At 40.4% G+C, this 14,333-nt stretch overlaps 1 protein-coding gene across 1 annotated transcript in view; it reads right to left on the bottom strand.

Annotated features, from left to right (window-relative positions):
• LOC127642708 (probable global transcription activator SNF2L2) overlaps positions 1 to 14,086 on the bottom strand; it is a 73,779-nt gene extending 59,693 nt beyond the window's left edge. The window contains exons 1-4 of the mRNA XM_052125237.1: positions 13,990 to 14,086; positions 12,197 to 12,439; positions 11,156 to 11,285; positions 9,488 to 9,823 (exon numbers count right to left, since the gene is read on the bottom strand). Coding sequence (XP_051981197.1) covers positions 9,488 to 9,823; positions 11,156 to 11,285; positions 12,197 to 12,424 — 694 coding nt within the window. The 5' untranslated portion in view covers positions 12,425 to 12,439; positions 13,990 to 14,086. The remainder of the gene's footprint in view (positions 1 to 9,487; positions 9,824 to 11,155; positions 11,286 to 12,196; positions 12,440 to 13,989) is intronic.
• Positions 14,087 to 14,333: the final 247 nt, after the last annotated feature.

Below are 14,333 nucleotides of genomic sequence, written 5' to 3'. Positions count from 1 at the left end.
GACCATGGAGGTTATTTCCCTATCACTGCCTGTGTCCTGGTCAATGCCAGCACTCCTGACCATGGCGACTGCGCTCTCAGAGTTGTCCAAAGACGACTCCTCCAGCGGTTCCGTACGCTCTCCCAGAGATTCCTTCTCCAGTGGTTCCGTCCACTTTCCCAGAGACTCCTTCTTCTGTAGCTCCGCCCGCTCCGCCTCCTGATCCTCCTTACGAAACACAAACCTGTGCTCCTCCCTCGGCTCTTCCCGCTGCGGCTCCAGATCCTTCTCCTGGAAATCAATTCCCTGCTCCTCCTGTGGCTCTGACCAGCTCCGCCTCCAGACCCTCCTCCTGGAACTCAATTCCCTGTTCCTCCTGCGCCTCTCCCGCTGCACCTTTGGCTCCATCTACTGAACCAACTGTGGCTCTGTGGCTGCCTCAAAGGCCTCATGACCCTGTCCCTACCCTGTGGCCGCATCTCAGGCATCCTGACACTGTCCCTGCCTTGTGGCCCCCTACCAGGCCTACTGACCCTGTCCTTGCCTTGTGGCCCCCTCCCAGACCTCCTGATTGTCCACTGGCTCCTCCCTGGCTTTCGGTGTTGTCCTCTTCATTTTGGGCTTCGGGAGCTGCCCCTTTTGGAGGGGAGGGGTACTGTCATGCCTCACTCAAGCTCTCCACCTCCCTCAGTGTTCCACTCCTCTTCACTCGATTTCTAATTCACCACACCTGCATTCAATTAGCTCACTCATTAAGGATTGCTTAAATAGGCAACTTTCACCTCAGTTCACCATCAAGTCTCACAACTAGGACTACTGTTAGTATGGTAGTGAGTTACAAGTAATGTTATTTCTCCAGCCTACTGCGGTTGTGTTTGGTTTCCTTAATCGCTAGTGTTTTATTTTTTCTTTATTTCTTCTTCTGAGTAACATTAATAAAATAATTCTGCGTTTGGATCCACACTCTCTCATCTCGTCCTTCCCATCAACGTAACAATATTATACGCTGCTTCTAATTCTTTGTTTGCCAAGTAGAGTGAGTGACATAAGTAGAAAGCTTTTCTGGCATATTTTTTAGATATCTCAACATAGCAAAAATGCCAATTACAATTTTTGGTGCCATTCTCACTTTCTCAGCCTTTCTCCGCTCTTTGCACAAGCAGCAGTTTTGTTCGGAATACATGTAAACTAATATTTGTATCGGATTGCAAAGTTTAGGGGACATATAAACGGTACATTCAGAATCTGCAATCAGACTGAATTTATTCGGATTGACAAAAATTTGTGCAATAAACATAATGAGGGCACACACAAATATTCATAGTCTATTTATATCAAGCAAAAATGCATTGACAACATTGGTTGGCCTTATTGGATTATCTCCCACATTAACTACTAAGCCCAAATGAATTATACTGAATATTGCACAATTATTGATGTTTACTTAAAGTCAAATTATAAACACCTGAACAGCAAAATCCTACAATTCAATCAACTGAACAGTGACCTTTAACTACAGACCATCAAAGCGCATTGGAATTAAATCAGATTGGCACACCAATGAAGCTCAATGGAAAAGAAAAACGCAAGACAATCTTTAATTTGTGTGAACCCTTTTAGTGACTTTCCTGCAGAGATCTGGCAGTTCATGCAAGAGTTCATTTTCATCTATAAATATAGGCAAGTCGTTTAACCTCTGTTGACCCATGACGTTTCATTTAAAAGTTTTAATTATTTTAAAAGTTACTATTATAGAGCACTTTGCTGACATATATATTTGCTGAATAGAAGAATATGAGTCCAAATTTGCACTTTTGGTCCATGTCAAGCATGCATTTTTAAGGCAAGATCTTTGAAAGAATTTAATCAACAGACAGCAGAATTTTACAATAAACCCTTCTGTTGTCATATGTAAAGAATGTAAAACAAGTTTAGTTAGCAGGAAAATTCAGTGTTTCCCCTATATATGCATCCAGCAGCACACTGCCGCTGTTAAATTATGAGTGCTGAAATTTCACATGGTTCATAAGCAGGGAACGAACAATGCCAATTAATTTTTTGTCAGCCGCCCAAGCGAAATTTCAGGCCTTAATGATAATCTCGATTTTTGGCATATGTATTTTTAGGGTGCGATTAAAGTCTGGTTTTCACGTGAGCCATTACATAACCACTCGAGCCAATGATCTGTTCTGCTATGTAACTCTGGAGCGCACGTATTGAGCGTGCAGATTTCCCTTGATATTGCACTGCAGACCATAAAACTGATGCGACACCTAAATTCTAGAGAGATTTTTCTATTTTAAAGCACTAAGGAGGAAGTTAAAACACCTCAAACGGTAGACAGCTCCGACATTTTTCAAATTAGGTTAAACATCAACATCCTTACTAAAAATGTATCACAATTTTACAGTAGTTACAGCAACTGCGATATTTTGACAAAAATGCTACAGCTTCATATACAATAAATAGCTATAAACTATTAGACTAGAGGTCGACCGATATTGTTTTTTTCAGGCCGATGCCGATCTTTTGAAATCCGGGTCGGCCGATGACCAATTAATGCTGCCGATTTATTTTGGCCGATATTTGGCCGATATGTGCTTGTTTTTAACCTCTTATTTGAACCTTTTATTTGAAAGATAAAATGTAACACAAATAATTACTTAAGATAGACAACATTTCTCAACAAATACATTTATTGAACACTTGACCAATCTGCACTTGTACACTTAAAATTAAAAATGCATAATGGAAAAACATATTGTATAAATAATGTATAACAAATATATTAAATAAACAAAGCAGGTGTTACGAACTGCTCCGAGACACGAAGGTTGAGATCCAAATCCAGCTTTAATTAAGGGGCAATCCAGACACGTAATCCAATATTCAGAGCATCCAAGAGAAGCACAGGCATAACTAGGGATGGGTATCGTTAAGGTTTTAATGGTATTACTATCTTACCGATACTTCTTATCGATCCGGTACTTCAATGGTATTCTTAACGGTTCTTTTTGTTATATACAGGTCCTTCTCAAAAAATTAGCATATTGTGATAAAGTTCATTATTTTCCATAATGTAATGATAAAAATTAAACTTTCATATATTTTAGATTCATTGCACACCAACTGAAATATTTCAGGTCTTTTATTGTTTTAATACTGATGATTTTGGCATACAGCTCATGAAAACCCAAAATTCCTATCTCAAAAAATTAGCATATTTCATCCGACCAATAAAAGAAGTGTTTTTAATACAAAAAAGTCAACCTTCAAATAATTATGTTCAGTTATGCACTCAATACTTGGTCGGGAATCCTTTTGCAGAAATGACTGCTTCAATGCGGCGTGGCATGGAGGCAATCAGCCTGTGGCACTGCTGAGGTGTTATGGAGGCCCAGGATGCTTCGATAGCGGCCTTAAGCTCATCCAGAGTGTTGGGTCTTACGTCTCTCAACTTTCTCTTCACAATATCCCACAGATTCTCTATGGGGTTCAGGTCAGGAGAGTTGGCAGGCCAATTGAGCACAGTAATACCATGGTCAGCAAACCATTTACCAGTGGTTTTGGCACTGTGAGCAGGTGCCAGGTCGTGCTGAAAAATGAAATCTTCATCTCCATAAAGCTTTTCAGCAGATGGAAGCATGAAGTGCTCCAAAATCTCCTGATAGCTAGCTGCATTGACCCTGCCCTTGATAAAACACAGTGGACCAACACCAGCAGCTGACATGGCACCCCAGACCATCACTGACTGTGGGTACTTGACACTGGACTTCAGGCATTTTGGTATTTCCTTCTCCCCAGTCTTCCTCCAGACTCTGGCACCTTGATTTCTGAATGACATGCAAAATTTGCTTTCATCCGAAAAAAGTACTTTGGACCACTGAGCAACAGTCCAGTGCTGCTTCTCTGTAGCCCAGGTCAGGCGCTTCTGCCGCTGTTTCTGGTGCCTGTGCACAGTGGCTCTGGATGTTGCTACTCCAGACTCAGTCCACTGCTTCCGCGAGGTCCCCAAGGTCTGGAATCGGTCCTTCTCCACAATCTTCCTCAGGGTCCGGTCACCTCTTCTCGTTGTGCAGCGTTTTTGCCACACTTTTTCCTTCCCACAGATTTCCCACTGAGGTGCCTTGATACAGCACTCTGGGAACAGCCTATTTGTTCAGAAATTTCTTTCTGTGTCTTACCATCTTGCTTGAGGGTGTCAATGATGGCCTTCTGGACAGCAGTCAGGTCGGCAGTCTTACCCATGATTGCGGTTTTGAGTAATGAAACAGGCTGGGAGTTTTTAAAAGCCTCAGGAATCTTTTGCAGGTGTTTAGAGTTAATTAGCTGATTCAGATGATTAGGTTAATAGCTCGTTTAGAGACCCTTTTCATAATATGCTAATTTTTTGAGATAGGAATTTTGGGTTTTCATGAGCTGTATGCCAAAATCATCAGTATTAAAACAATAAAAGACCTGAAATATTTCAGTTGGTGTGCAATGAATCTAAAATAATATATGAAAGTTTAATTTTTATCATTACATTATGGAAAACAATGAACTTTATCACAATATGCTAATTTTTTGAGAAGGACCTGTATATATATATATATATATATATATATATATATATATATATATATATATATATATATATATATACACAAATATAAACGTTATATAGGCACAGTGATTTAATTTCAGGAAGGTCTACTAACATTACTGTTCAGGTGTGGTCTAAAAGAAATCTAATAAAGTAATCAATTGTAAAATAACACTGCATAGTTTATCATAGATAGATTAATGCTTATTAATGCAGAAGTTATTCATTCAAGAGCTGTAAGTGATTTTCTCTTTGCCTTTTGTTGTTTGATTCGCAGTACTGGCTCAATCGTCACATGTTTAATAGACAGCTTCCCCTTTAAGAACGAGTTCAGATCTAATAGGCTCCTGATGCAGCATATTTTCTCCCCAACTATTTCCATAACTACGTCCATTTAAGACAAACTGTGTTTAAGTGAATTCTCACATATTTTTGTGTATAGTTCATCGTTTAGACGCATGAAACCCAAAGTAGCCTATAGTTTGCTTGTCTCTTTGCGGTGTGTTTTGGAGCACGCGCTGCCTTGGGAACGGTCTCTCTTGCGCTCTTTTTATTATTAAACGCGTCCCGCAATTTAGCAACAGTACCATTTTACAACAATCACCGAACGTGCTGATTCTGATGTTAAGTTTGAGTTTTAGGGAGAAATGTCAGTGCACCGCTGTGAAGGGAAGGAAGTTGTGCTAGACCGAATGCGGCTTATGTATAAATATTCTTTTTATAATCTTTGGAAGGAGAAATCTAAAATAAAATCAGACTAATATCACAGATCTAAACCAGGCTATGTTTGAATGTTTAGTTCTGTCACTCATTAAGCTGGGCTGTGTTGTGCTCGCTGTGGCACCGCGTGAGCGAGATCTCTCTCGCTCTCTCTCTGACTGCGAATAGCTAAATTGCATCACAGACAAATGGTTTCATATTATTATACATAGAAATGGCTGGCAAGATAAAATAACTTTCTCTTTATAGCAATAAAGAATATATTTTCTTAATTTCTCCAGTACCGACAGCAGAACCGATAACGTCCGAGCTTACCAAAGCCAGTCCTTCAATAGCCTATAGTGCGTTGGTATATTTTTATTACTTATTTCTCTGCATTGAGTGACAACCCTCTCAAATATAAGACACACAAACAGAACAAATAAAACTCTCAGATTCACTGTCTGTAATTCTTGTTTGCTTATTGTGACATGATAGCAACCCTTCTGCTGTGATAATGCAACTTCAACTACGCTATCAATATCCAAAGTAGCCGAACGTCATGTCAACTACCGCGTTGTCACGTTTTTTCTTGAAGTTGGCAGTAACATATCAAAAGTTTTTAATTAAATCTAAAGAAGTTATACAAATTTAACCCTTACTGTTTTCTCCAAGGAACTTAGCTCCTTCCTTAGGCACTGGATGAGGTCTGCTCACTCTGCTGGAAAATGACTCTAGGGGCAGTGTGCGTCGAACACGTGTTCCACAACAACACTAGGCTGCCCACAGATGCGCCTGCCTAATAATCGGCTTGATATGCGTGGATATTGGCCGATGCCGATTATGTAAAAAATGCATAAAATCGGCCGATTAATCGGCCGGCCGATTAATCGGTCGACCTCTATATTAGACCTCATTTTATTACAATATTGTAATCGCTAGAGTTCTTAATAGGGGTCAAGCCCTGAAAGGGCGGAGACACACTACACGACTTTCAAAGACATTGGATCGTGGCACCGTGGTACTTTCTCCACCCGGTTGTGGTACAGTTCGGAGGAAACATCAAATAGGCACTGGTGCTCCTGCCAATGTTCCACTAATTTTTCCTCCATTTCTTCGGTCCAATGAGACTTTCTTGATACCGCAGCCATGCTAGTTGATGTTCTGTTGCCGGTACATCAGGACTCCTCCCACTGAAACTTCCCGTGCCCCATTTCTTGCTCTCTCATTGGCTGTAGGTCAACGTTGCAGTTGTATTCAGTCAAAACATATTTCACATTGCACGATTTGGAATCGCAGACAGGTCCAGATATTTAACATCCTAGATATCTCGCTGACATTGGCAACGGGTCGGCGCTTCTCTCAAATCACGTCTTTGATATTTCATACAATGCGATCATCACTCACGGGAGCAAGATCCGCTTTGCCCACGATTTCAGGCTTTTGTCTGCGATCTCCACAAAGCTGTCGGCGAGTGAAAATCAGGCTTAAAATAGTGTATAAGTAGACTATGGCAGCCCATAAAACAGTTCGCAGAAAAGTTATGAAATTGCACACAGCTAGAGGACAGTCTGAACTGATACAACAGCAAATTAGGAGTCTGTAACTCAAACCCTTTACACTCCAACAGGTAAAAGTTTCACTCATGTTTACACTAGGGCTGGACAATAATTCAATATCAATATCAATAAATGGACTTCATGCTGTATCTCCGCAACACTTTCAAGAATTGTGACAAAACTTGGTATGTGTCATCAACATCATGCCTTGAGGTCACCTGCAGCGTTTCACCGCACTGCCCCCTACTGGTCAGGAGATTACTAGGAGATGACTATTTTGGTTTATAACTCTTGAACGCTTTGGTCAAAAATAATAAAACATTCCAAGTCAAATGATATCCAATTTTCCCATGTCGGACATTATTGAATTTTGCACAAAATGCTGTATTTTATGAATGCACTGGCATATCGTTACAAAACTTTGTCTGTGTCATCAGAACCATGCCCTGAAAGTGCCTGAGAAGTTTGGGTCTGGCTCTACCTAGTGGTGGAAATTAATTTAAAAAAAAATCATTTGTGAGCTTATAACTTTAAGTGGCGTTGGTCTATTTTCACAGCACTGATCTCCTTAAGTTCGGGAGGACTTGCAATGCAAATCGCCTTATGGCCTCTTGCCACTTCTGAAACTACTTTAGCAAATTGCTTCAAAGCCGTTTGGCCAATCGGACCGAAACTATCAAAAAAAGAAGCATCATTAGTAAATTTAGTTAAAAAACAGAGAGAACATGGCAAAATGTTGCTAGTAAATGCCAAAAATAGGCCGATGAATTTAAAAAGTGGTCTCTGCTTTTATGTAAATGTACACTCACCTAAAGGATTATTAGGAACACCATACTAATACTGTGTTTGACCCCCTTTCGCCTTCAGAACTGCCTTAATTCTACGTGGCATTGATTCAACAAGGTGCTGAAAGCATTCTTTAGAAATGTTGGCCCATATTGATAGGATAGCATCTTGCAGTTGATGGAGATTTGTGGGATGCACATCCAGGGCACGCAAGCTCCGTTCCACCACATCCCAAAGATGCTCTATTGGGTTGAGATCTGGTGACTGTGGGGGCCATTTTAGTACAGTGAACTCATTGTCATGTTCAAGAAACCAATTTGAAATGATTCAAGCTTTGTGACATGGTGCATTATCCTGCTGGAAGTAGCCATCAGAGGATGGGTACATGGTGGCCATAAAGGGATGGACATGGTCAGAAACAATGCTCAGATAGGCCGTGGCAGTTAAACGATGCCCAATTGGCACTAAGGGGCCTAAAGTGTGCCAAGAAAACATCCCCCACACCATTACACCACCACCACCAGCCTGCACAGTGGTAACAAGGCATGATGGATCCATGTTCTCATTCTGTTTACGCCAAATTCTGACTCTACCATCTGAATGTCTCAACAGAAATCGAGACTCATCAGACCAGGCAACAAGGTTACAAACTTGCAAATTGTAGCCTCTTTTTCCTATTTGTAGTGGAGATGAGTGGTACCCGGTGGGGTCTTCTGCTGTTGTAGCCCATCCGCCTCAAGGTTGTAAGTGTTGTGGCTTCACAAATGCTTTGCTGCATACCTTGGTTGTAACGAGTGGTTATTTCAGGCAAAGTTGCTCTTCTATCAGCTTGAATCAGTCGGCCCATTCTCCTCTGACCTCTAGCATCAACAAGGCATTTTCGCCCACAGGACTGCCGCATACTGGATGTTTTTCCCTTTTCACACCATTTTTTGTAAACCCTAGAAATGGTTGTGCGTGAAAATCCCAGTAACTGAGCAGATCGTTAAATACTCAGACCGGCCCGTCTGGCACCAACAACCATGCCACGCTCAAAATTGCTTAAATCACCTTTCTTTCCCATTCTGACATTCAGTTTGGAGTTCAGGAGATTGTCTTGACCAGGACCACACCCCTAAATTCATTGAAGCAACTGCCATGTGATTGGTTGATTAGATAATTGCATTAATGAGAAATTGAACAGGTGTTCCTAATAATCCTTTAGGTGAGTGTATATAACTCTTAAGTGAAGAGATATTTTCACCAGACTTGACACACTTATACAAGGGTTCAACCTGTGAACACAGACAAAGTTGTATGGTTTTGCCATTTGGTGGCGCTATAACGGGGAACAATATGAAAGTGGCTCTAAATATAGAAACATTGGTTGGATTATTTTCAAAATTTGAATGCAGTGTCTTTGCATTCAGTGTCTTTGTGGGAGTTGCCATCATTGATCATGAGGACAGTTGCATATATTGAGAAACATGGTAGCCTTTTGCCAATCATCAACAAATTTGGCATGGAGCATACCAAAATGGACTTGAGGCTGTATGTTTGCATTTTTGTGAGACTGGTCTTGTTAGACTGTGTGGGTCATGCAGAGAAAAATGATAGTCGAATAAATGAATAAATTTACAGTATTGCATATAACTCTATGGATGTAAAAACTGACTTTTCCAAATTTTTCCAAAAAAATCCAACAAAGAGCTTGAGAATAAACAAAACAATGTATAGTGTGGAATGTTGCACTTAACACCCTCTGCACAACCTTGAGTAAACACTCTTTATCAGAGTACTAATAGCCAAAAGAGCAAGCACTTTTGTTCTGCAGATGATAGAGATTTTAATGTGTAACTAGTACACACAAATAGAACAATAGTGTAATTCCGGCATTCACCTGGAGGTCTGTTGTAGAGGCCACTGTTGATGGGCTGCTGCTGCATGGTGGGGAGGCTCCTCTTGCCCTGCACAGCTAATTGAAGATTCTCAGGCAAGGGCTGACCACGGCCAAGGATCTTATAAGCCAGGATCTGAGCCCTGAGTTGCTGCAGCTGGACTGGGCTGAAGGCTGACTGACCCCTGGCCTGCTGTCCCATCCCCTGAGGATCCATGGGTATCATGGGGCCCGACTGACCCTGAGGCATTTGCGGTGGTGTTGGCCCTCCTCCTGACATGGGGCTAGGCACGTGCTCAGGAACTTGACCAATTGGCGAGGGATGAGGAGACATGTATCCTAAGAGACAAAAACAAAACACTAAATTAATTGTGAAAAGAAAAGTTTTATTCTGTAGTTGGGTGTTTTTTCAACAATGGGCACTTATTTAGCAGGGATTGATTTTTATTCAAACCAGCATTTCAAGTTTATTTTCTTCTTTTTATTATATGGTCACAATAAAACGATGCCTTCATCAATTATGGTTGCCACATTTCAGATACACTATTGTATATATATTATTGTATTTATCATTGTCCCGGACACAGATTTTGAATCTTCCAATCCATTATAAAAATATTAATTATTTCATTTTAAAACAAGAGGGAAAAAATAATAAGCCATTTCAATATTTATTTTGTGAAATTGTTCATATGCATTTTTTACACATATTACGACTGTTGCGCAATTGTTTTCATGACCAACAATTGCACCACTGATATAGTTCTATAAAGGTTGTATACTTGGTAACCAATTTTTTATCAAAAGTGTCAGTGGATTCTGCTTGAAATGAAATACGAGATGTATGAAGAAAATAAATGTGCCAAAAGTGCCAATAGTTATGAAGAAATATCCTGTTTTGAAGCTGGCTGTTCTGCAAAGCGTCTTTTAAATAGTGAACTTTTATTTGCGTTGCCATGATACAAAGGTAATCTCACGTTCTCCACTAGATTGAGACATCCAGGATAAGCACACAAAACGTGCATACCGCTGCAGAATGGAAGCCTGATTTAGAGTTAAACAAATTACTTAAATATTGATCTTTATTGATCGATTTTTAGGAGACATGATTCTCTTAATTTAACCGCTGGAGTCGTATCGATGACATTTATGCTGTTATGATACGTTATGCTTTTGGAGCTTCAAATATCGGATCACCATCCACTTGCATTTTAAGAACGTACTGAGCTGAGATATTTTTCTATTTTTCTTCTGATGTGTTCTGGTGAAGAAAGAAAGTAATTCACACCTGCGATATCATGAGGGTGAGTAAATAAATTGAGAATTTTCATTTTTGGTTGAAGTATCTCTTTAATTATTAATATTTTGTGAAATGTTCCCAAGTCAAATAGAACTGTAAAGGCATAGATGTGATGTCCTTAGTAACGAAGAGTGTATGAAAAATCATAGATAAAAGGACAATTACTAGTAGAACATAAAGGCACCCCATATGATATGATAAATAAATAAACTCTGTCAGATAATTACCTTCTTAGTTTACTGTTCTGAACAAGTTCAACCTACCATCCTTTAAAGTTCAGAAGGAAAAGAGCACCTTTTAGTGAGCTGAACTAAATTAAGGTTAAAATTTGTGTTTTTTGTTATTACATTGTAGTGTATATGTAATTGTACCTTGACTGTGTTGATCCATGGGGCTCTGTGGAGGACCCATGCCACTGTGCAGGGACCTCATCCCCACCCCTTTCATCTGCCCGTAGTGCAGATCTTCACCCATCCCCTTCTCGTGCATTCCTTCCATAGGCTGAACAGAGGCAGATTAGTCAATTTATTCTGCTGTCATATTAGTTACTTCAAACATTACAACATGAGGTTTTAAGTTTATTTATATGTATTTCTTCTGATTTTGCATATATTGCATAACTACTGGACTATTGTCAAAAGTAATCCTCTACCTCATGGGTGATAAGCTGGTTGGCTGGTTTTGGCTGGTCGCCAGCCTGGTCTTAGTTGGTCAGGCTGCTTTTAAAGGGATTTTGATTTTTTTTTTAGCTGGTCAGGCTGATCAGGCTGCTCTTAGATGGTCAGGGTGGTCTTGGTTTGTCAGGCTGGTCTTAGCTAGTCTCCCAGCCTGGCCAAGCTGGTTTAATATGGGAGGATAGCTGGTCTCCCAGCCTGACCAGCTAAAAAGTGTTCAAACCCCCTCCGAAACCAGCAAACTGACCAGCCTAGCAAGGCTGGACGACCAGCTAAAACCAGCCAACCAGCTTAAGTTTTTTTTTCAGAAGGGCATACAGCAGGGGTCTGCAACATTTTTTACATGAAGTGACATTTTAATTTTCCTTAGTCCCTGTGCCAAACATCCTCCAAAAAGAAAGAAAAAGACAGACAGATACAGTAGATAGACACAGACAGACAGAAAAACAGAGAGAAAGGCAGACAGGAACTGTCAATGCAGAATAAAACAACTTTTATAAGGTTACTAAAATGGAGTCTTGAGTGATCGATTTTATAGCGCTGTTTAGTCACACTTTAAGATTTGGCATGCAGCTGCGAAGGACTTCAACATGTGGATAGACTGAAATTCATACTACTCTCTCTCGCTGTCACTCGCGAGCGAGTAAGTGATTATTACAAATGCCAATGGTGGATAAAATAAAATTTGAGGACCCCTGCGGTATCACAGCAGCCCCCCGTTGAAGACCCTTGCTCTACCTTATGCATCGAGTGCATGCTGTCTTGAGAATAATCTCCAGGTCCTTGGCCCAGCATAACATGTGGGACACTTGGGGGCCCTGGGCTGGGGCCCATCATGCTGTGTAGAGAGCCAGGAGAGGGGCCGGGTCCAGGGCTGGGCCCAGGGATAGGCCCAGGAGACAGGCCAGCGCCTGGTGAAGGACCAGCATGCGACATTCCAACTGGTGGCTCCATGGGGGTGGACATCTATTAACTGAGAACCTGTGGGAAGGACGGACAAAAGTAAGAAGCAAAATAACAAAAAGAGTTTGCGTTAATGCGTAAGATCAGAAATTGCAAGCTGTATGGAAATTGTATGGTCCGCAAATAATTTTGTAAATACTCAAATTGCTCTTGACAGGAAAAAGGTACCCCACCCCTGGTCTACAGGCTAATGAACTATATTACTTATTGGAAGAATTATTATATAATCATTTTGCACCAATTTATATACGCAATAGGCTACTTGAGGTTGTATGTTATAGTGATTTAACCAGTTTACAAAGTTTTGGGCCATGGTAAAATCAACATATCGAACCAATGACATGACATATCCTGTTAGCAAGGACAGATTAAGAACTAAGAGGCCCATTTGCCTGTACACCATGGAGTGCCCCCATAATTTGACTATGTTCACCTTTATACACTAAAGGGCTTGGCAGATTTGGTTTGATTTTTCAAATTGACAGAAGAAAAGTTTGGAACAATGTCTTACACTTTGCCAATTATATGTACTTTTTAATTATGAACCGATCCAAAATCATGCGTTATAAATAGGGATGTGCACTGAATTCAAATACCAAAATACCTAAGTCCGACAGGTTTTGGGCCAGGTTCGGGTCAGTTTTTCAAGCACGTTATAGTGTGACAGGCAGAGTCTTAAATAGATTTTGTTTTAACGCAAATTCTTCCCGGGTAATTTGCATAAAAGTTACCCGCGAAAGTTGTCTCTGACACGCCGACTAATCAAGAGGCCAATGACATCGGGTCAAGGGTAAGAATTTGCATAGGGTGAATATGAATAGCATAGATTTATGATGTAAAGGCCTGTTACTATTTCATAAAACAATATTTAATTAATTTAAACATTCAACGTAAAATCACAGTAAAAAAAAAAAACAAAACAAACGACTATCGATAAACAAGTTCATTCGCGCAAAAATTTCCAAAAGTTTAGGTAAGAACTATGAATAAACATTCGCAATTGAGTGCACAAATACGCCTGTGCAGGCCTATGTTTGTTGCCCAGAAACTTTATAAGACAACTATTTGGGAAATCCATAATACTGTAAGTAAAAATGATTCATGCATTTGATCGGTAATCACATGCGTTCATCGCGCATTTAAAGTGCAGGAATGACATTTGGAGAGTTGCGCTGATCGGATCATAGCTTGCTATACCTGCTAGCATGACTGTATCGCCCTCACGCCATTGCAGGTTCTCAACTAACTTTCTGGGACCTACCGACCACGGCGAACTAATAATGTGTAATATACCTTCTTTTCAGTTATCTGACATTAGAAAACAAGTTTGCCATTTCATAGAGGTGCGGTTCATTAACCTGATTTCCCCTTTTGTCAAAGTTCAAAGCAAGCAAGCAGTAAAGCCCCCTGTCGAATATATTCCAGCAGCAGCTCGCTAACCATCAGTACAGTTATGTTAGCATGCTAGCCCGCTACATTTTATCAACAAAAAAACGCCATAAATGCTACCCACTGACATATATACATTAGTATAAATGTCCAAGCAAAGCGTATTTAAACTCAATTACCTTCTGCGAGGCTTAACCCCCAATAAAAGGTCTAACACATTATTTCAGCTTCAAAAATATGACTGCCTTATGTTGGTCCCTCCCCTCACTGTATTGCTGACAAGTTGAAGTTCGTGCTTTTTATTTTTTTATTTTCTTTCTTTCTTTATTTTTGCAGCGTTTTTCTGTTTCTGATTTGTTGAGAGCGCAGGAAATACAGTCATTATTGCTGTGTGATTGGCTGAGGAATACGTCAGTCACGTAGCAATGTATTTGGGGGTGGGGCCTTTCAAAACGCTTTCACTTCGCCGCGCCGAACGTGCTGGAACCGTCACCTGTCTGTCTGGTTGTTTGGGGGTTACAAT

This window comes from Xyrauchen texanus, chromosome 4 (genome assembly GCF_025860055.1).
Source record: "Xyrauchen texanus isolate HMW12.3.18 chromosome 4, RBS_HiC_50CHRs, whole genome shotgun sequence".
Classification (NCBI taxonomy): Eukaryota; Metazoa; Chordata; class Actinopteri; order Cypriniformes; family Catostomidae; genus Xyrauchen; species Xyrauchen texanus.
Note: the sequence above shows the minus strand (reverse complement) of the source record. Positions and strands in the feature narration are given on the sequence as shown.